The sequence below is a fragment of the Pseudorasbora parva genome, chromosome 14 (assembly GCF_024679245.1).
Source record: "Pseudorasbora parva isolate DD20220531a chromosome 14, ASM2467924v1, whole genome shotgun sequence".
NCBI classification, from domain to species: domain Eukaryota; kingdom Metazoa; phylum Chordata; class Actinopteri; order Cypriniformes; family Gobionidae; genus Pseudorasbora; species Pseudorasbora parva.
Window position 1 is genome coordinate 15,628,818 of NC_090185.1, and position 24,463 is coordinate 15,653,280.

At 39.1% G+C, this 24,463-nt stretch overlaps 1 protein-coding gene across 5 annotated transcripts in view; it reads left to right on the forward strand.

Annotated features, from left to right (window-relative positions):
* The window catches only part of ccdc71 (coiled-coil domain containing 71), a 28,878-nt gene extending 6,783 nt beyond the window's left edge, over positions 1 to 22,095 (forward strand). Inside the window, exons 2-4 of one of the 5 annotated variants that reach the window (XM_067415618.1) lie at positions 8,322 to 8,430; positions 19,200 to 19,296; positions 19,409 to 22,095. In XM_067415618.1, coding sequence (XP_067271719.1) covers positions 19,450 to 20,487 — 1,038 coding nt within the window. In that variant the 5' untranslated portion in view covers positions 8,322 to 8,430; positions 19,200 to 19,296; positions 19,409 to 19,449 and the 3' untranslated portion in view covers positions 20,488 to 22,095. The remainder of the gene's footprint in view (positions 1 to 8,321; positions 8,431 to 19,199; positions 19,297 to 19,408) is intronic. The other 4 variants (XM_067415620.1, XM_067415617.1, XM_067415619.1 and 1 more) reach the window with 4 other exon arrangements.
* The last annotated feature ends 2,368 nt before the right edge of the window (positions 22,096 to 24,463 follow it).

A 24,463-nucleotide genomic window follows, 5' to 3' on the forward strand; every position in this document is an offset into this window, starting at 1 on the left:
ATGGCCAAGACCGCAGAGCAGACCTCACTCTCTCTCGCCTTCTCTCTCACGCTCTCTGCGCATAATGGTTTAAATGAACAATCCCTTGACATGAAACGGTAAATAATCAAACCAGTGGAAGCGGTGCATTTATATTTTATTGATGCAATATCTATTCAGTCAGTACAGTAGCCTACACTTTAGTAATGTTTCTGTTTAACGTTAAATAAAATGAGGCATGGTATGCTAACTGTATCTTACATAGTTTGCATTCAACTTAATCTCCTGGCTTAACAATTTTACCTCCTACTGACCAAAATCCAAAGTGCTTCCAGACATGGCTTTTTAGATTTTGGAGGGTTAAAATAGTTTTTCTTTCTGCCATCTTCCATGCAAGACGCGTCAACTTTCAGCAGTGACTCCTGTGACCTGTCCCTGAACCCCATGAGCGCGCTATTAATTTTCACCTTCGAAGTTCGTGTTTTAAAAACTATTCGAATTTAGAATATTCGTTGACAGCCCTAGTGTTGATAGACTCAGTCTACTCCTTCTGTGTTTGATCATTGCTCTGATCTGACATCTGATCTGGATGTAGTCTTTGACAAAAACTTGATTTTCTCAGCTTTTTGTTCAAAATGTTGCTTTTTTTATGAAAGTTACTGATAATTAAGTGTTGATAAAAAAAAATGCATGAAGCTAGAATTAAATGTTTTTTGTTGTTGTTTAAAAGCAGAGGGTCTGCTCTTTCTTTTGATATATTGCATGCTCAGATATTCATACAAAAAAATATTCTATGGGCCATTATACATTTTTGTCAAAGAGTTACTTCAGCGATTAGCGTGTGGCTTTGTATTGTCGTGGCAAATTCTAAGTTCTTGATTGTCTCCAGTGCTTTAAAGAAAATCTCTGAGTCGAAGTTCCAGGTCTCAGAAGAAATAAACTTTATTGTATGAACAACAAAGTGAGACGCCAGCTGAACATCTGACCGTCTCTTTCTTAGCTCACACTTTTATACAGTTCATGATTTCATTGCAGGTGCATTACTCCCCACGCTCTTTGCCACAGTTGCTCTATTCATAAACTTATCTAGCCTTTTTTGTAATTGTGGCCAACTGCCACTTGTTTTTCTTTCTCATCCAATAGGCATCATTCTATTCATAATTTTTTAGAGTCACCTCATAGTTTTATCCACAATTATATACAAACTTTGTCACTTATCATATTTATCTGTGGAACATCCCCACCTTTCCAGTAGCATGACAGTTTCCCAGCGCTTCACACCAATTTTTCCCATACAATTAATGTAATATCTCTCGTTTCTCACGTTTTGATGTTTTTTTTACGAGCGACAGACCTTGATTTCTTGGTGCTCAGCCGAGGCCAGCTTCTACTGCAGCTAAGGCCTAATGAGGCCTACTAAAGCCTAGTGAAAATGAATTTCTTCTACAGTATCAGTAGAAACCCTGGAGTATATTCAAATGATTGTGCTTTCCCCCCTCATATCCCCCTGAAACAAGAGATTTATGCATTTTATTTCTTGAAAAATTCCTCCTATGACGCAAATTGACGATATTTGCATCATAGGAGGAATGTTTGGCCAAAGACTACAGCCAGCAGAGGGAGCCATTTCCGCATGTTTTGAACCCGCACATGGGGGATGGCTGATCAGACTCACAGCACTCAGCTCGCAGCTACAGGCACTCATTTAAACGGAGCTATGGTGAGCAATGTAAGTCTTATAACTTCTCAAATTAATTTCTATGAAAGTTAAGCTTGCAAAGGCATGAACTGAAACGCGCCAGACTGAACTCGCGTTGTGAATGTATGCCGCGAGTGTAGTCGTGATTACCTCAGCTCTCATCACGAGCTCATTTATCTGACTCGTGCAGTTAGTGCTCAGTGCTGTGATACTCACGCGGTGACTCACTCATTTGTATTGAACAGACGCGTTCAGTTTTTAATTGTAGTGTCTCCTCTAACTCAGTCTCTGTAATCCAGTAGGTGGCTTTGGGAATGGCCTCACAGGGCAGCGAAGCATTCTGGGAATTATAGTCTTTCATCCCCATGAGACACAAATACATTTTCTGTCTTTTCTCAGTCTAGAAGGCACCAAATTCAAAAATAATTTCACATTTCTACTACATTGATGACCCAGTTTAAATACTTATATACAGATTTATCTTTCCAGCGCTGAAATACTCCTTTAAAATGATCAAAAACCCTGACAGTGGCTGGCAACTTTTTAAAACACAGCTAGCGGGGAAAGAGTTAAGGTTATGTAGTATAAATATCAGAATTATTTTGTATAGGATACATTTCCTTCACTTAAATAACCCACTATCAAATAGCTTCATTGTACCAGTGATTTCTCAGAACAGAAATGCAGAACATTAATAACTATAGCCGCTTGCACATGTTTTTTCAGAATGACTTTTCCCGGTAAAACATATGCTGTTCACACAAGCAACCGTGGTCTTGCTTTTTACCGGTAAGAGACCATTCACACATCAGTAGCAAAATACTGGTCAATTCTGTGATGTCAGTTTAAATTATCTTTAAATGCATGAGAAGCGTTTTTTTTTTCCTGTTCAATTTGACATCTTTTCAACTGCATAAGGGGGGATTAAACAGAATGTGTGTTTGCTCTTAAAACATGACACTTGCGTAACGGATATCCAACTGACGAGCCACATCGCTGATGAATGGATAAGAAGGCAGGGTCTCAACGGAGATGTGGCGCAACGGTCAAAGATGATTAGCGGATATTTAAATAGAAAAGCTATTAAAAACCTTACTGAAAACAGTGCAGCATAATCACATGATCTTACAGGGTTAGTTCACCCAATCATGAAATTGATGTCATTCATGACTCACCCTAATGTCTTTCCACACCCGTAAGACCTCCGTTCATCTTCGGAACACAGTTTAAGATATTTTATATTTAGTCCGACAGCGTAACGGTAATAATTCAGCATATTGATTTGTGATTCGGATCGCCAATTATAATGTCACGTGATTTCAGCAGTTTGACATGCAATCCAAATTATGAATCAATGATTGATTCATGACCGGTTGAATCTTTATTTGAGGTTTGAAAACAAATGCGGAAGAGAAGACAATGCTGAAAAAAGTCATAGTTTTTGTTATTTTTGGACCAAAATGTATTTTCGATGCTTCAAGAGATTCTAACTAACCCACAGATGTCACATATGGACTACTTTGATGATGTTTTTATTCCCTCTCTGGACATGGACAGTATAGTGTGCATACACTTAGATACGCTGTCGGACTAAATAGAAAATATCTTAAACTGTTCTGAAGATTAATTCTGAAGTCTTGCGGGTGTTGAACAACATTAGGGTGAGTCATTAATGACATTTCATTTTTGGGTGAACTAACCCTTTAAGATTGGCCCAAAGCAGACTTCTTATGTCAGCACGTTCTTATTTCATACGTGAAAATACACCGGTTATCTTCATTTTCACAAAGAGTACATTACCGTTATTTTACTGGTTATTTTAACTCTTCAACGCACAGCGGAATAAGCTGGATTTTGTATGCAATGCAATTCAGCAGCACATATTTTGTTATTCTTAAACGCACAAGGGAATAAACTATTTCTTGTATGCAGTTCAATGAAACTCAGCATATTTCATGTTTGTGTACAAAACAGCAAATTCATGTACATTTTAAGGCCAGAAACATAATTTACATAGATACAAATGTTTGGTTAAGCACATTGCAAGAGTGTGTTGATGCTGATAAGGCATCTCAGTACATAAAATCTTTATGTATAGACTAACCGTACCAATTCCCCCCCCCAGATAACTAGTTATAAACATCACAGAATTTTAACCAGAATAATCGCAATTAGATATTTTCCCAAAATCATGCAGCCCTAGTTTCTTCTTTCCTGAAGCTGCAACTGAAGTTCCAACACTAATCAAATACAGCTGTGCAGCTAATCCTGAAGACCTTAATTACGTTTTCAGGTGTGTTTGATTAAGGTTGGAGCAAAACCCAACAGGACAATGGCCTTCAGGACTGGAGTACATAACCCTGATTCGTCAGGCAATTCACAGCAAACTTATTCACCACAAACTAAATTTGGAATAGAAACAATGCATTCCTATGAAGCTATTCACACCCACGATGAAGCTTCGGTTGATAAAAGACTGCAGTATGATTATCTTGCAGATTAACAAAAACCTCACTGACCAGTAAATTCTAGCTCTTTATTTATTCTCATACCTTGACATTTCACACGTCAATAAGGCATCTATTCGATTTGTGCATTTGCATTCATAAAATGTCATTTTGGTTATCTACAATATATTAAAACATTCCTTAGCCTAAATAAAAATCAAAGTATGCAAAATAGGATGGCGTTTTTACAAAATATCAGTTGTAAGCTTCATTCACATTTGAAAACTGAATGGATTAGGTGAAAACGACTGTTGTTGAGCGAGTGTATTACTACATTGGTTGTTTACACCTAGCTTTAACAACTAGCTTTCTTTACACCTATCTGTTTTAGTGAACGAGGCTCAACAAGGCTACATACAAGTGTAAAGGATATCCAAAACTGGACAGGTGCCAATTTTCGGTAATGCGAGATTTTGCGGTAATTAATATGCACGATATTGTTATTGTCGCCACTTCAAAATACCATAAATAATAATTTATTAACAATGATTTTTTTATAATGCACTTAAGAATACTTTGCCCATCAACCGTATAAAATGCTCAACACTGCTGTATTCTGCGTCAAAGGGACACGTTCAGATGTAAAACAAGCTCAACATGCATTTGCACATGGCTGAACGAGTGATGGAGACGCGTTGAATGAAGTGCACGTTCAATGACAGCAGAGGGCGCTGATGGAACTGCAGAATGCAGCGGTTACCCCGGAAACCCCGCAAACAAAAGCAACCGCCCAGTGAAGTTTTTAAATGCTCCAAAAAGCCATTCATTTTTGTTATCTCAATGTTGTTCATCACAGCACCAAATACGTAATACTTAAGGACTTAATAGGCTATTTATTTTCAAACTTAAACATTTTTATATTTCAATCTGGACTACAACATGCAATCTTAGTTAATCTTGGTTTGATAATTTTACTTTTATATATTTTTGGTGCATTTTATTATTGTATTTAAACATTCAGAGTTATTTTATTACAAAAAGAGTTCTTAAAGGGGGGGTGAAATGCTGTTTCATGCATACTGAGCTTTTTACGCTGTTAAAGACTTGGATTCCCATCCTAAACGTAGACAAAGTTTCAAAAACTAATGTTGGACGTTTGATGGAGTATTTCTGTGTCAAAAATACTCCTTCCGGTTTCTCACAAGTTTCGGCGAGTTTTTTTCGAGTATGGGTCTATTTGACGTTAATAAGAGCGGAAGGTCCTTGTATGGGCCGTACGGGCTCTTCTCCCGGTAGGGTGCGCGCGCGCGCGTGACTAGAGCACGCTGTAAACAGTCTCTCAGCTGCAGCAGATCCAGTCGTCCGTGAACGGCGCCGCGCTCCACTTTATTCCTATGGGTGACGTCGAGTGACTTCAACTCTTCAGCACAGCATTCCGGGAAGGCAGCGCTGCATTTGAACCGATTTGAACGCAGAAATGACGGGAAGCTTCAAGGCATCGCTTCAGTCGCGTCTCAAAATGGATTTACACGCCACTGCTGTCACAGGACTTTACCAAATCATACCAAAGAAGTGTGTTTCTGACGGAGCGGTCCCAGCGATAAAGCTTCGACGGTGAGTTAACTTAAACTGCTTCAAATGTCTCTGCTATTGGCTACCGTCGCATGAGTAAACATCAGTAAACGACACGATCGTGTGCTTCGTCATTCAAATGCGCTAACGGTTACTCCATTGTTGTTCTCTGTATAACGTTACAGTATTCTGACGTGCAAAACCGTTTTGCTTGCTACTTCTAAGGTCTAGTCGCATACAATAGTCCATAAACCGAATCATGTCCTCATACTCTGCGAGTAAAGACACAGAAATGTGGAGAGGCCATTAAATACAGTAACTTACATACCACAGAGACGGACGTCCTGATGTTGCCGTTTCTCCTGTTCAATTTATTTCTCCCTCAGATTTGATTGTGGATCATATCTGTATTAGCTGAGATAGATGGGTTTCTCCGGTTTCTCCACGCTTGAGGACGTCACCGCTTTGCGCGCTTGTCATTCTTTAGCTCCGCCCACACGATACGCCTCCAGGCGCTCGGTTTTTTCCGGAAAGACTCGGTACAGCCTATATTTCTTTTATAAATATGATAAAACTAAAGACTTTTCGGAGATATGAAGGATGCAATACTACTCTATAGGTACTCAAGATTGACATGAGATTGACTGAAACTGAGTGTTTCACCCCCCCTTTAAAGCTGTTATACTATGATGACACTTTTTTGCGACTTATTTCAATACAGTGATAATACCGTATACCGTGATAAAAGCTTCAGCAATTAATCGCAACATGAAAAATTGATACCGGCACATGCCTATCCAAAACCTTTGATCTGATGAACCATGCTAAATCTAGGGGTGTAAGAAAATATCGATACACATATTGCAATATTATGTTAGGCGATACTGTATTGATTCACAAAAACACTATCGATATTTGTATACTTATTTATTTACATCCAAGATTCGTGGCTTTGTGTTTGAATTAAACCACAGACTGTATACAACCCAACCGCTAGATAGCAGTGTTATCTCAGAATGTAACTGATGCGGTTTACAGAGCTAAAGTGTGGACTCATTTTGGCTTAAGCTACAAAAAAACAAAACAAGAAAAAAAATCAACAAGAGTAATTTTGTTTGCAAAATAGGCCAAGTTGAAATCCAGTAGCCTATTCCGGAAACATTGAATCTGAGAGCTCGATGAACATCCCGTCGTCATCCTCCGCAATGCTGAGAAGCATTTTGATAGAATATAGCACATTTTCATCTCAGTAACAAAATATACACACACCAAAACTGACAGCGGTGGCAGTAGAATGAAAGCATCTGATCATAGCGATGTGGATATGATGACCAGCTCTGCAGTTCAGTAGCCTACTTGAAATGGCACTTTATACAATAGACTGCATTAAAGAAAACAGCTTTACAGTATTAAATATAAAACAGTCATTCAGTCATGGAATGAATGAACTAGGCACTTTCTGTTGCTAAGTAGTTTAGAAATGGAAAAACTGCTATACTGTGAAGCTTTTAAAAACATGAACACATAATGATAGTCACTTTACTATTTCCCTTTACTTAGATTCCACAAAATGGTGATTAATGAAATAAATTATACTGTATTAATTAAACAGTTACTCATCATGTTTTATGCATATGGTTGTTCTTTATTCTTTTAAATTAATCTTTCTAAAAAAAAAAAAAATTCTTGCAATATCGCCAATATATTGTCTCGTAACCTTTGTATGGTGATACGTATTGTATCGCCAGATTCTTGGCAATACACAGCCCTAGCTAAATGGTAATGGTAAATTTACTGCATTTATAGCACTTTCGACTGACCCATGGCCACCAAAGCGCTTTACATATTGTCTTACATTCACCCATTCATACACCAACAGCTGGGTTGTTTGCTCATGGACACCTCGACACTTGGTCAGGTGGAACCAGGGATGGAACCACCAACTTTTTACACAACTCATTTAAACTTTTTTCTGACTGCAAAGAAAACAGACCACCCATTGGGATATGAACTAGAGAATCACCAATGTATTGGTCAGCAATATTTATTAGCCAATTTTAGATAATGTTTGTGTAATCCAACATTTTTCTCTGGGCAAAAATATGAAATGTTTGATAAAAATTTAATCTACAAATTACAGCCGGGCTCAACAATAAGGACTGGCCGGGGCGCCAGTGAATGATGCCCTGGATGTTTTTTTAAACCTTGAATTTAAATATCCAAGTGCAAGAAGATGCAAAAGAGAATCACATTTTATTCACAGTGTGGGAAGTTTTGTGCATGCACATTTAAAATGCGGCAAAACCATGTTTTACACCATGTGCAAACACTGAATGGGGTTCTTTCACTTCTAATTCATGCAAAACTGTATCAGAATGCCCATCTGGGCCCACCAACACACTCACAGAATCCGAACAATCCCTTACGTCGGTGTGAAATAAACAGGAAATGTAGAAATTAAAGCTAAAGCTCCTATCTCCTCCCAAAATCTGTTTGTTGGTGCCTCAGTGACAACTTCACTCAGAAAAGCTGCCTAAACTGACTAACTGCCTAAAATGACAGAAAACAACTTTGGGGAAAAGTTATATAAAGTATAATCTGATTTAGTTTCTCACGTCCATTAGAATTCTCGGAGGGGCCGGGGTTATGACCTATACTGGGACCAGCCACCTTGGAGGCGATCGAGGCACGTAGGCTTCAGTTATTAACAGGAGTGCTGCAGGCTTGGTGCAGGTCAGTCAAGTTCCTCCAGACCAAACTTGCTTATCCATATCTTTATGGACCGTGCTTTGTACTGGTTGTTGTTGGCTAAAAAAGGGGCCATCCCCAAACTGTTCCCACAATGTTGGGAGCATGAAATTGTCCAAAATGTCTTGGTATGCTGAAGCATTGAGTTCCTTTCACTGGAACTAAGGGGCCAAGTCCAACCCCTGAAAAACAACCCCACACCACAATCCCCCTTCCAAGTACTGTTTTCCTGGCAAAAGCCAAACCCAGACTCGTCCATCGGATTGCCAGACAGACAAGCGTGATTCGTCACTCCAGAGAACATGCCTCCCCTGCTCTAGAGTCGAGTGGCGGCGTGCTTTACACCACTGCATCCAACACTTTGCATTGCACTTGATGTAAGGCTTGGCAACATGGCATCATGACTTTGCGTAAACATAGCATTTGCGTAAAAATGCGTATAGATAACACGCCACTTGGCTTTAGAAAGTGGCGTGTTATCTATACGCATTTTGAGCTATCTGGGTGTATTTCTACACCGTGTGGATCCGCGTGTATGTCTACGCCTAAACGAACCATCATCTCCACATGAATGACTACGCCATGTGATTCCGCCAACCTGATCTCACATAATTAATATTTCTAGCCTAATTTTATATTTTGGAGCAACTAACTCCACTCCTACCCTAAACTTATCCACTCTCAACAATATAAAACATGTAACAGGCAAACAAATGTACAGTCGCATGTATTTTTTTTAAAAAACGGACCAAAAAACTATTTAAGTATTAACTCATGTTGCATTTCAAGTCTTCTGAAGTCATACGATATCTTCGTGGGAAGAACAGAGTTGATCTTAATGTTTTAGTCGTAGAAATATTTCTGATTCAAATGATACACACAACAAGTTTAGAATGACGAGATCGGTCACGAGACACACGAGAGCCAATGGCATTTTACAGTCAAAGCTGACGTAATGACGCAATTGGTCACGAGACACATGACAGCCAATGCTGTCAAAGCTGACGTGACGTTTCTTTCGGCATCAATATTTGAAATGTATTATTAATCTTTGGCGGATGGACTTGACGTTTTGATCGCTTTTGGGGATTTTCTTCACACACATCAATCGTTTGGCCTCGGAACACTTGGAGTATTTGTACTTTCTGAATAAATTGTGCCTGCAGTCGTATCTGCCTGTTTTATCCTTTTTTTATAATACACAAACGGGTAGGTTTAGGGAAGTTTGAGTTACGCGTTCAAAATGTGTCTGAATATGTGTGTGTCCACAAGGTAAATGGATTTATAAAAATACTAAATTATGTTTTTTTGAAACTGTAAAAATGCAGAATGTTTCTTGTGATGGGTAGGTTTAGGGGCTGTGTGTGTGTCTGTGTGTGATGGGTAGGTTTAGGGGTAGGGGCAGTGTAGGGGGATAGAATGAAACAGCGTTGATAACACTTCTTGAAGAACATGCGTCTCGATAGCACGCCAGAATGGCATACGAATTGGCGTGTCATACATACGCCATTTCATGAGATCAGTCTGGGCTTGGATGCAACTGCTCGGCCATGAAATTTCATGAAAATTTCATCAACATGCGGTGTAATGTTTTTTTTGTTGTTTTTTTTTTACGTGGCTTTCCACTTCATGGTAAATTGTAAGTTTCCAATTGCTTCCACTTTGTTATTAAACCACTATGACCGCAGAATATAGTGAGGAAATTTCACGAATGGGCTTACTGCACTATCACACTTAAATTCACTGAGCTCCTGAGAGCGACCCCTTTTTTCACAAATGAAGCGGTGTGCATGCATTCTTTGTTCTTGACTTACTACACCTTTGGCCATGGAAGTGATTGTAACACCGGAATTCAATGATTTGGAGGGTTGTCCCTATACTTTTGGCAATATAACAAATAATGCTCGATGAAGCGTAATATTAGCCATAATGACAACAGCTAATCACACGTCTGCTCTAGGGTTGCAGTAGGGCTGGGCGATATGGCCCAAAAAAATTATCACGATATAATTTAGCATATCAGTCGATATCGATAAATATCACGATAAATGTGAAATGTTTATTTCTTTAAAGTTTAAAGGCATATTTTTGCTCCTGAGTGAAATATGTAGAAAACAAACAGTTAGCTGTGGTTTTTAAACTATCCTTTATTGTCAAAACATGACAAACACTTCCCAAACAAGTGAACAATTTATTTAAACTGAGGTAGATTTATTTATTAAAATCTTAACTGTGGCCAGCATTTTTTTACTCAACACTATATATCAATAATATATCATTATACAGGGCTTGACATTAAGCATGTTCATGTGCTTGTCCTTCGAACAAGTACATCGTTTAAGCTTGTCCAAGTAAAAAATTAGCTTGTCTGGAAAAGTGTGTGTGTGTGTTTGTGTTTGTGTGTTGTAAATATAATTTATTCTGAAGCAATATTCTCACCAGTGTTCACTCAGCTTTGACATATTTAAATCTGCATCATTTCAAATTTGTGATATTTTCACCTTTTATAAAGGGCATTTTCCCTTAATCTTATTAAATATAGGCTAAGCTTCATGTTTCATTTTATATGTGTAATTTTGATCAATACATTTAATTAAAATAAAACACTATAAGGGCTGTTACCAATCAAATTAAATAATTTACACTGAAAAATTACAACAGCATTAAATAATGTTTTGAGATTTGTATTTTTCAATAGACAAATAAGACATGTTGGAAAGTATGTTTAAAGATCAAATTAAACCACCAGTAGGTGGCAGCAGGTGGCCGTCTTAATGAGCGAGTCATTGAGTCGTTCATTCAAACGATTCATTCAAACACTGAATCGTTCATTTACCCACGTTGCTGTGAGACGCGTTGCGGTTCTGCTGTGAACGATTTTCGCAGCTTAAATAGAAAAAAAACGCTCAATATTGCATCATATATATTTAATTGTGTAAGTAAAACACTAAAAACGCAAATGGTCAAAAAAAGCGTTTTAAGAAACATTTTGAGGCCCCTTCTCTTGCCTCACAGTGGATTGGTCCACCGTGCATCTCACCGACACACACACAAACACACCTCACCGACAGTGGGCTGGTCGGGAGAGAGAAAAGTTCAGTATTTGTGGATCTCCAGTAAGGGCTGTCTAGTCTATTTTATTAATTCTAAACACCAGATGACATTATTTCTCTTTTGATACAGGCAATGCGGAGTCATTAATACATCACCAAAGACAAACATTTATGATAGCGATGTAAGTCCGATGTTTTAGTGATTATAGTTTGGTAACGTTAGCCTGTTGTAAATAAGTCACCCACTACAGCTAACAAGGTAATAAGCCGGTGTGTGAATGTAGTTAATGTAGATTCACCGCTGTGTTGGGCTGCATCATGTTATATGGAAGGACTTTGAAGAAACACGATAATTTAATAATCAAATTCCGTGTGGTGAACGTGAACCTATGATAAGCAGTCCACGCACGTCGCTCTGTTTTATGTCGGATGGGATCGCTAAAATATCTCCAAACCACTGAAGTTGAGCGAACTAACTTGTCAACGATATCTGTGTCCCCCGAGCTGGCCGTGAGCGCTGCATTTTCTTCACTATTGCTCATTTTTAACGCTCCACTTATCTCCGATCCTCCAAGCCTGTCAGCCACAGACTGTAAACATTACCGCGTGCAGCAAGCAGACTCCCGGTCTGCAATACGCATGCGCAGCATTACGCATAGCGTGTAAGCATTATATCGAGAATTTATCGACCTGTTGTTATCGCTTTATCGAGGAAAATTATATCGTGATAATTATCGTTATCGTTTTATCGCCCAGCCCTAGGTTGCAGTGATGCAATTGGCTAGAGTCTGCTGTAGGGTATTTGCATTGGGCGATGTGATTGGATGATGCCTGCTTTGAGAAATCTTCAACTTCTGAAGCGATGCAATGGAACCCACAATTAAGTTCGGCAACGGCATGAGAAGCATTAACACGGCTGCCCCACGTGAATGCAGCAAAAGTGCTTCAAAGTTAATCATAAACCTACATTTTTTTTGGCACTGTTGCGGTACTGAAAACATAACAAACCGTGACTTCAAAACCAAGGTGCTTAACGAACCTTCTTTTTTGTGTATTGTTACATGCCTACTAATTTGGTAAAATGTAAGAGCCAGAACAAATGGTCCAGTGAAAGTCTGTTAACCCCTTCTCCAACTCCCCCCATTTTAGCAAGTGGGGTATAAATTACGTCCCCAAAATAAACAGATTGCTGCTCATAAATCATTCAAAATAGACACACAACCAACATATATTTAGAAAGCCAACATTTGAGTTTATAGTTCCAGACTCGGAATTACTCAGACAGTTATAAATATGGAGGTATTATATTCTCAAACATAAAAATACAAATATTAAGAATGTGGTTTTAGTATAAAAATATGATGCAGCTGTACTGTACAAATTGTAGAAACACAATGAAGCTGAAGCCACAAGTCTGGTAATTAGGGCTAAGTATTGACACAAATCAATTAGATTTCAATTCACAAGCTTTCGATTTGCTTTAATTCAATATTAACTATTTTGAATACACTCACCTAAAGGATTATTAGGAATACCAAAATAATAATGTGTTTGACCCCCTTTCGACTTAAGAGCTGCCTTAATTCTACGTGACATTTATTCAACAAGGTGCTGAAAGCATTTTTTAGATTGGCCCATATTGATAGGATAGCATCTTGCAGTTGATGGAGATTTGTGGGATGCACATCCAGGGCACAAAGCTCCCGTTCCACCACATCCCAAAGATGCTCTATTGGGTTGAGATCTGGAGCCTGTTCTTCGTACGTCGCTAACTCAGTTAGCTGGATTTGATTGTTGACGATTTGGCTTGATCTCGGATTGTTTGGTTCTTCGAAGCTCATCCTGGACTTGCTGTCATAGCAACAGGCCTGTAAGCTTAAACCTGCTCGGGAGCAGGCTTATTTCATGTAAACAGGATTAGATTGCATCTTGAGGTGATATTAAAATCTGTCCCAGCCACTGCTACTTTATTACAAGAGTTCATTACTGAACCAGGGGCAATAATAATTTAAAATGATAATAAATATAAAAGTTTATTTGAAAATATTTTAATGTGTAAAAATTGTGTATAATACTAAAGACACAGTCACTTGATTGAGAGATTTATTTGTGAATTGTGATGGAATGATTACTTTATAGTTGTATTGGAGGTTTACACACATTGTGCAGTTAATCTTTGTTGTGCATTAATGTGAGTGATGACGGATAATATGGGAGTGGCTTGATGCACCGCAAGAGATGCAGATAATTTGATCTTGACTGTTAAGAAACTTTAATTAATATTGTCACATAACAAATCTGCTTCAAATTGAATTAAAAATGAAATTAAACTTAAAATAAAAATGTAAAGTGTACAAATATTATAAAATCGTGAATAAAAATAATTGGGAATCATGTTCATCAAAACAGTGCACATTTAATTTATCTAACTTTTATGTATGTATATTTATCTTTGGTCGTTTCCTTATAAAGGTCCAAAAATTTGTGTGGCTTCTTCTTTCTTTTTTTTCTTTGACAAGTTTTTTGCTAGGTCTTGACGCCAGCCAGTCGCTGCATTGCTGATCGTGGTTTCAAGTATCGATGCATGCAGCTGATTCGAAAGACCGCCGCCGTTTGCCAGTTTCTATGTTTACTAGAAGCACGCAAGCGCAACTCGGCCGTCGTCATTATGGCCCCGCCCGCCGACTCTATACACGATGTTATTGAGCCGTCCAGATTCTGAGGAATACAGCTCAGATGGGTATTGAGAGTGCCTAGACGACACTTGCGGGCAAATTAAATTTGCTCCCGCTAGGTTGCGTCTAGATTTCTAGGCTATCTGCCCTCTTCAGGGAACACAGGGACGAGCAGTGATCTCAGATAATTTAATCCAGATATTTTAATCCAATCCCAAATTCGTTTGAAAAACCAAATTAGCCAGAGATCAGTTATCAGGATTAAAAGATTGGGGATCTGTCAAATCATCTCAGATGTATTAAGCGAGGTACGAAGAACGGGCCCCAGGTGACTGTCAGGGTCATTTTAGTACAGTGAACTGTTCAAGAAACCAATTTGAAATGATTCGGGCTTTGTGACATGATGCATTATCCTGCTGGAAGTAGCCATCAATGGATGGGTACATGGTGGTCATAAAGGGATGGACATGGTCAGAAACAATGCTCAGGTAGGCTGTGACATTTAAAAGATGCCCAATTGGCACTAAGGGGCCTAAAGTGTGCCAAGAAAACATCCCCCACACCATTACACCACCACCAGCCTGCACAATGTAACAAGGCATGATGAATCCATGTTCTCATTCTGTTTATGCCAAATTCTGACTCTACCATCTGAATGTCTCAACAGAAACGAGACTCATCAGACCAGGCAACATTTTTCCAGTCTTCATATGTCCAATTTTGGTGATCTTGTGCAAACTAGCCTCTTTTTCCTATTTGTAGTGGAGATGTGTGGTACCCGGTGGGGTCTTCTGTTGTTGTAGCCCATCCGCCTCAAGGTTGTGCGTGTTGTGGCTTAACAATTGCTTTGCTGCATCCCTCAGTTGTAACGAGTGGTTATTTCAGTCAAAGTTGTTCTTCTATCACATTAATAGTAATAAAGCACAAAAAATATTGCGATTTATTGGATGGGAGGCACGCTACAATGTTTATTTCATTCATTAACTGAAAACAGGATGACTAACCGATTCTTGTGATTTAAGAATCGATATTGTTTTGTAAAAATGAGAATTGATTAATCAAATTAATTATCTCTGAAACTGATTTTAAATAAACGTTATCTAAGAACATGTGAGTTTTTAGAGGCCGGTAAGGTGCTAATACAATATTTGATTGCCCTATAAACTCCTACTTGCACTCTATTGCATATTATGTCTGGTGAACTGCCCCATTCATGTTTCTATTGTTCTCGCTAGACAAACCTTTCACACCTCTGCTGGGTATGAAACCTAATCTTCATTATTTTTTTAAATCATTTTGTTTGTATTCAGCAATTATTAGCCTTTATTCTGGCATTACATGTCTTGCCCATCTACACCACTTTGATCCCATTATACATGAATCCACCTATTATCTGAAGAAGGGCTGTCATGATTCCTCAATTTAAACTTGAGTACTCGATTTAAAAAAATCCTTGATTGCAATTTACCCGTTTGGTGTAACTGTCAAAATTTTGTATTTTGTTTTGTCACATTTTCCATGTTAACTCATTTAAACATGCTTACATACATTGACATTTCAAAATCCCTGAAATTTATGCCATTAATAATTTTAAATGCAAATGTTTTAAACCATTCAAGCGTGACAAAGCGAAAGAGAATGTGCAGTCTGTGAATGTCCTGACTGGTGTTAATTTAGTCAGTGGCCTCAGTCTTAGTGGCAAGTTTTTATTTTTTGAACTACATTTTAGTTTACTTTTTTTCATCAACAATATTACATGCTGATATAGTCAGTTATTGTTTAATGACGTTTGTCATCTCGTCTTAATCTAGACTTAGTCATGGAAAAAATGTTGTCAATAGGGCTGGGCGATATGACGAAATATATCGTCTGGACGATAGAAAATGTCTATCGTTTTATATAAGGCTCTATCGCTAACGCCACGATAAGGCGTTTACGGCAGAATTTTACGTCAAGATGCACCTCACGCCAATGCATGCCCATGCACGCTGCAATACATAAACAAACATGGAGGAAGACGGTAGTAGACGCGGTTCAGACCAGGGTAATTCTCAGAGTAATTATGCCAGAGTGGTGGCATAAGCGCTCAAAACAAACTTCAGACACAGACGCTCCAACGGGCTTTTACGCGTGGCACACCATATAGCCATATTTTGAAATATTTTAATGGCAGGTGTAGGAATGGCGAAAACTAAACATTTTCTTGACCGACCACCGAGCCTCATTAGCCGGTTGAAACCGGTTAACCGATTAGTTTAAAATATGCTGCGCTATTTGAAATAACAGCCGCACTCACTCACTCACTCACTCACTCACTCACTCACTCACTCACTCACTCACTCACTCACTCACTCACTCACTCACTCACTCACTCACACACACACACACACACACACACACACACACACACACACACACACACACACACAGTCCTAGCGCTGCCGCCTCCCTTCCACTCACGTCACTTTTTTTAAGTCCCCCACAGCGCGAAACACGAGTCCCGCAAATGCGCCGCCGAGGAGCTTGTTTGTAATCTGAGGACAATGGCTCCTTAGTTTCAAAATGGTTTGGGTACAAGGTGATCACGTTGAAAATAAAGGCATTTGTCTAGCGTAAGAAGCTCATTTGAAACATTGCCGCGGCTCATTTAAGAAAATGACAGCTCCGAAGAGACGCTGCTTTAGTTCGAGGTAACGTTAGTGCTAACAATAATAAAGAAAAGACGATCAACACCTTATGTGTTACCACTGTAATGTAGATGTAATATATTTCCAAATGTAAGCCCATCTTATGCGGAATGCACGCTTCATACTGTCGTCTGCCCTGGCTCTAACCTCGAGTGTTTACTTTTTGCAAACCTTGTGAGTGCGCAAACCCAAACGCGGTGACCTCGCGGCATATGTTTTTATTGGTTTATTAAGTACAAACAGGCGAGTTATGAAAAATTGAGTGCGAGGGATATGTTCACTTCACACAAAAAGATTTTGGAATGAGATGTCTAATTGTAGTAGCGTTTAGTCCACTGTATAATAGCCGAATTTAGAGATCACTATTTTTTTTTTTTTTTTTTTTTACCGACAACTTTGATCGGTTAACGTTGATATGGTCAACCATCCGTCAAACGGTCATCGGTTAACATCCCTATAGGCAGGTGTTAACTTTACCAACAGTCTTGCTGGAAAAAAAGGTTCTAAATAAAATAAAAATGTAGTCCATACTACCTAATTTGTTTTGTATATCATTTCAAACTGCATTTACAAATTGCAATTTTGTATAGACTATTCATAAACTGAATTAACAGAAAAATTGCTATATCGTTATGTATATCGTTATCGGGATATCAAATGAGCTATACCGGGATATGAAATTTTGGCCATATCGCCCAGTCCTAGTTGTCAACATACATTTTTCGTCATAGTTAAATAACGTCTTAACTTAGTGTTGTAAGAAGATGTGTCTAACAGAAGATACGCTGTTAGACATAGCAAGGCCACATGTAAATATGACATTAATTATAATGGGTTTTAAGATTGTTTTAAGTTTGCTTAAATTAAAATGTAATTTTTTTAAAGATTACAACAAATATATATTATAAATATATATGTCCGTCTTCAATTTGTTTCTAAATTAATTTAGAGAGTAACTGTGAAATGACATCATGTAAAAACTGATTTTTTTTATAGCAATTAATTATAGAATTTTGTTTTGCAATTATTATTATTTTTTATTCATTATTAAAACCACTTTTATTATATAGTTGTGTAGAGCACTTCTGAATAATAATTAATGTTTAGTTTTTTTTCAATATGTCCAAACTGCATAACCAGGATGTTGGGATCTAGTTTAGTCATGGCAGAGTCCTGCACGGGTCCATTTTAGGAGCCTGTACCCGCAAGGTTAGCACCAGATCCGACCCGTGACCCGTGAAAATTTCAAAATGAAATCCGCACCCGCCCAGACCCGTTAATATTTGGCCCGTTACCCGACCCGTGCCTGTGATAAATCACACGCTAAAATCATTAAAATTAAAATGCTTTTTTTTATCCTGCACCTCTCTCAACATCACAACAGCGTCATGAATGGGCTTTTTTTGAAACTCGTTGTCAACAATTTCATATACTCCACTCACCAACTTTACTTTTACTTCATCCATGCTACTCCTGCAACGCTCGCTCCTTCTGGGTTACAAGAGGCATCAACAAAAGTTTCAATGTCGCAGTGGTGGTGATGTGATGGGTCAAATGGCATATCGTTGTTGTGTGTATGTGTAATGGTAATTTGGACATAGAAATTGTAATAGCCTACAATATGTTCGAGGGGGGAAGAAGGAGGCGGGAACCGGCGAACATTTAAAAGACTTTAACCAAACAAAACGAAAGTAACGTAGCCCCTCACGGACATCTGCCACGCTCACACATAATAAAAGGTAAACACAACTCAACGTCAAATCCAGGTCTGGTGTTCTCTCATCCCATGATATGCCTCCGAGCTCCCTCAGAGGACTCGGTGTGGCTTGCAGGTGACGGACATTCACAATCACGCCCCGGTCTCGCTCGCTCTCTCTTTCTCGTTCACCTCGCCACAGAAATATTGCGCACAGGCCTATTTTTCATCAGTTTCATCAGTTAATTATCTGCCCACATCCCCGTCCGTGAATTTTATAAATGTCTCACTCCACCCGTTTTAACCACTTTTATGCGGGTACCCGCGGATACCCGACCCGTTGCAGGACTCTGAGTGATGGTACTGTTTAGACCTAAAGCAGACAATGAAAAAATATTGTTTTATCAAACTACATCAGCCAAGACCTGAGTTGGATGTTTTAGAGGGAGTAGTTGAAATCTAGATCTATAAAGATACAATCACAACTGCTTGTTTTTTCTGAAATGTCTGCTGGTTTTATGTTGGCCAACCTAGTTGTACTTCTAGTGTTGTAATAAAACGCACTTAATTTTTTATGTGCAGAAACTGCTAAAAATGTGTTGCTGTATTACAGAAGAATGTTAACTGTTCTTTGTTTGCTTAGCCTGCCCCAACATATCAACATTTCTCAACCAATGCTGTGTGTTTGTGATGGCACTGCAGTTGGAATCAACAGACAGTCATTTGCCAATTCATTTGCTGCAAGTGTTACAGAATTTACACTAATGCTGTTTTTTTATACAATTTTCTATAAACTGTAATTCATATGTGCATCTATAAATCATTACCCTAATATCCTTTTCGTTTTCACAGACACCTGAAGTCCTTATGCATACCAGCTGTGAAGGTGCACCATGAATTTTGAAGAGCAGGGCATGGGGAGGGTAGTCCATTCCTGGGCCAGATTTGCCCCAGCTGGACAAACTGCCCTTGAAGAGGCCCTGAGGGTCTTTAACCCCATGTCCAAGGATCTGTCGAACACTGAGAGACAAATGATGTCCTTTCTTCAAGAGCTGAGGAAAGAAGGAGCCAAGCCTGTGATTTTGAAGAGCAAAGATGTGTATGGATACACGTCTTGCACCACAGAGCCAATCACTTCCAAGATTGGCAGCAAGGTTCAGAAAGTGCAGAAACCTTGCAAGAAGCGAGGACGGAAAGGTTTGGGCAAGTCCAAGGATGTGAATTACTCGATGCTCAGTAGAGCAGCAAAGGACATTCTCCAAAACCAACCCAAGATCCTGCTTACCAATCTCTCGGTGGACCGTCTTAAGCAGAATGTTGCATCGGCAATGCTAGATAAACGTTCTGTTCAAGCGCAGCAGTGCCTCAAGCTGACAAATATAAAAGGGTTAACCGGAGGCCACACAGCAAGGTTGCAAATTCACTTTGGTGCTGATTCGAAAAACGCACCCAGTTATGCTGTGGGGCGGCCATCGGATCGCTCTGGAATTCCGCACTCTCTCACGGAAAATGGGAGTCAGACATCAAACGTTGTTGCCTTAGACAACAAACGTGTTTTGTCGTGTCCTTTCAAAGTAGACGATGCCCTTATTGGAGACTCTGCCCCAGTAGTCTGTCAAAATGGGTTTGGTCTTAAAGATGGTAGCATTTATAAGAACATTGAAATGGTATCAGGTAAACCTGACGTGATGGCCAGTGGTCTAGACAATGGTTCAGTGAGGAGACTCCATTTCCAAAGCTTCAACTGGTCCCAGTCAACACTCACCAATGGACAAGACGTTTCTAGACTGAATGGCAATGGTCTCGAGTGGAAGGTTATAAAGGTCGACGAGTCTGTCACAGATGAGGAGGTGAGGAGGAAGGCACAGAAAATCTTGCAAGTTAACTTGTCACCTGTGATACAGATCCATCCCCTTCTCGACTCTGTATAGACTCTTGGGGATGTTTTTGTTAAGTTTTCTTGTTTTGCAGAGTTTCGTGTTTTGGAAACAAACCCTAGGTTAACTCTGGATGGGAGCATTACAGTTACCTCCAAATTTTGCATTATCGTCAAGTAGTTACTGACATCATAATCCAAAGATGGGATGCTTTTTTTCCTGCTCTCACAGTATTTTGTTTCCATGACACATCCCAACCTACGTTTTTTATTTTATTTTTTATTAAACTTCTGAAGGAAAGGACTGATGAACAAACCCTTATTTATGACTATGCAGTTCCCAGAATGCTCCTTTTGTTGGAATACTGTGGGCATGGACTGCTGTCTTACTGGATCATGGGAACAGACTGAATTTGTAGAGTGATTTATTACATGCTACTGCTTGAAAAGACAATGATAGCCTAACCTAATTTGGTCTTTGTGGTTTTCTACATCCCTGGATCCTGTTGTCAATGTTGCCCAGTTTTTTGTTTTTTTTGACATCACCCGTTTGTAATATGTTAGTCTGCCGGTATAGACTGCATATGATATTTTTGTTTAGGTTCTAACATGTTCAATTTGGGGGCACTTTTTGCATATTTAATTTAATTTCAGGGCAAAATAAATGGCCTTATTCTTTGAGAAGAGTGAAAAATAACTGAATCTTTGTACTCTTTCCTTCTCGTTGTACTTGTTTCATTCTGCAATCCACTTCTCATAAATTCCTCAAATTTCTTTAAATGTGCCAACTCTGGTATTGAATTTCTTTAAAGTTTTGTTGGTGCCATGACCACAAGGAATTGCAAAAAAATTAAATTGCTTCATTTTATGAGTTCTCAGCATCCTGTCAAGCAGTGGACTTGCCTGTCCATTGATTGAACGTACCTCAAACACTTGAATGGGATAATGTTGTCATTAATCCTGTAGTTAATTGTGTATATTGTTCATTCCATACATCCAAGAGTTGGTTAGTCTATGTTTCTGTTTGATGAATCTTTGCTATCTTGATTGCCTTCTACACACGTTTAACCAGATTCTGAAAAGTATAAACTGATCTTCAGTATGGTGGTCTTGATCCAGCAGTAATTAAGGCGACTTCTGATGGTAGTATCTTATTGGAAATTGAAAAACTCATTCAGGTTGTCCATTAGGTCTTGCTCAAAGATATTTCATTAATGTCAATTTTCTGTCTCGCCAGGTTTCATTTGTTGAGGATGTTCATGATATATGTGCATAGAGCAAGGCACGACAGGATGGAAATGTCCTTTTTGTCCACAAGAGGAGGAAGAGATAGGTGAGATTTGTTAGCATTCAGCCTAAGGCCTTTGGTTTATAAAGTTTTTTTTCCTTCTTCCCAAGCTAGTAGATTGATGGCAATGCAGCAGTTTATTGGTGCCACAAGGCAAGCGTTTCAAACTTGTTAGAAATTTAAGTTGTGAGTTAACCAACATATGGGTCCTGTTTAAAATCTTTCATCCACATGCAAAATAAAGCAGAATTTATTTTCCTGTTATTCAGTTTTTATTTCCATCCAGTTGAATCTGTGACACTCAGAAGCTGTAAATGTCAGTGTTGTATCTTTAGTTACTGTTATCGAGTTGTGAATTAAAATATGTTTGAGAAATGTTTGGTGTGGATTGCTGGGGTCTCAGTGTGTCCTTTTTTAAAAGAACAGGCAACATCTAATCAAAAGTACATATATATTTTTGTATGGTACAGTGACATCTCCATTAGCTGTTTTATTAGGCTTGGAATGGATGCATATTGTTATGGTTAATGACAAATCAACAGAATAAGTAGTTCTTTCTGTAAAAGCTGCTATGTTCAATACTAATATAAACACCAGAAAACCGCACATTGAATTTGATTTTACTGTTCCAAGTTGCTTGGCAACCTTAACTACTTAGCATTTATCTAATGAACTTGGCAGATTAATTGTTTATTGTAATTATTATTAGTAGTAAAATATATATATTTTTTGCCTTATTGATGTTGCTGCCACAGTAAAATAGATAAATCCACCCAATCCATTGAAAGTAAAAAAAAAAAGTGGTCTTTATATTAGGTGGCCTTGACAAAACAAAAAAAAGAAAGAAGAATGTATTTGTGTTCATATTGTATTGCAAAACACTTGCTGATATTGAGGTGGGATACGGGTAATGTTAGGGACATGTGTGGTGCTATGGGTAAGTTTAAGGGTAGGGTTAGGGACAGGTGGTGTGGGTAAGTTTAAGGGTAGGGTTAGGGACAGGTGGTGTGGTGTGGGTAAGTTTAAGGGGAGGGTTAGGGACAGGTGGTGTGGTGCTATGGGTAAGTTTAAGGGGAGGGTTAGGGACAGGTGGTGTGGTGTGGGTAATGGGTCCTGCACACTGCGATTTTTCCAAATCCTTTGCGAATGTCCCTTGTCAGACTGTACGAACATGATCCCCGATGTAAGCCATGTCACACTAAGATCTCAGTTGGCATTAATGTCAGACTGCACGATAGTTAAGGCGCACTAAAAACGGACGCGCGCAAGAAAACTCACCCGGAGTTTTATATCATCAATGAATGATGCGTTGGGTGACAGTGAGCTGCATTACATGCGGGACTGAAATGCTCGTAGGAGAAGTCACACTGCAGGATTGTGTGCCAAATCTTCTGACACTGCCAGAATTTTGTCTGAGGTAAAATTTGATCGCAGCGCTCATTAATCCACTGCCGGTGAACATGTAAAACTAACGACCAAAGACGTCAGATTTTAGCCTAGGATCTGAGGAATCTTTTAGGATTTGCTAAACTTGTCTCAGACGGCCAAATCGTGGGCAAATTCGCACTGTGCACCCGGCTTAAGTTTAAGGGTAGGGTTAGCGACAGGTGTGGTGTGTGGGTAAGTTTAAGGGTAGGGTTAGCGACAGGTGGTGTGGGTAAGTTAGCATAATGAGGGTCCCTACATGCAAACCGAAGCATTGAGAACTGTACAAACAGTTTAATAAAACAATACTTTATAAAGACAGTGCATTACGTGTTCACGGTCAGGTGCTTTCTTGGAAAACAGTCTCGACTAGTCGAGTGACGAACACTGTTCTAAGTGAGCTGGACAATAGGAATTTTTTTAGGGATAGAACTCTTTACATTCAATTTTCATGAAAACACTTCGCAGAGAATGACCTACTCGGTAACCATCTGTTAATTACCCCTAGGTTCATTTCTCAACAGAGTTGTCCTTTAAGGGTTATGTTACGGACAGGTGTGGTGGTATGGGTGAGTTTAAGGGTAGGGTTAAGCTTGGAACATACTCTGCAAGAAAAAAGAAATTTGTTCGTTTTCTCAAGGTGGCAAGAACAAGAACAAAAGCCGCGTTTCCACCACAGGAACTTTACCCAGGAACCAGGAACTTTGGGTGGTACTCGGTGTGTTTAGACCGCAGGAACCAGGGTCTAAATGAAGTTCCGGGTAAATATTTCCCCCTCCAAACGGCCCTGCTCGCGGGGTAGTACTTCTTCAAAGTTCAGGAACTTTCGAGGGCGGGACTTGGGCGCTGAACATGCTGATTGGTTTAGCTCACGCAGCATTTTATTTCAACAGGCATTTTTAAAAGTCTTTTGCGACGTTCGGTCTCGTTCAGTAAATATCAGTCTTGCTCTCTGTCTGATGGCGCGCGTTCGTCTAAGCCATCTCACGTTCAATGTCCGTAATAGCTGATAATATACATTGTCATTTTAAATCTAGCTTTACAAGCTTTCTGAATATGCTGCTGAATCTGCATATAGTGCTCTTTTCTGTGGTTGTTAATTACCTCGTAAACCTATACATAACCAGCAAAACCAGCACAGCTTCAATCTCTTCCATACTCGTTATTGATTTTTTTTCACCATGTAAACGACCTGACCGATTACTTTTAAGTGTGCGTCCTTACATGACGAGACAGCGCGCGCCGCGCCGCGCTCATGTTGACAAGAGAGGAAAGCTCATTTTTCTGAGGGGTAAACTTTTTATTTCGTAAGTTATGA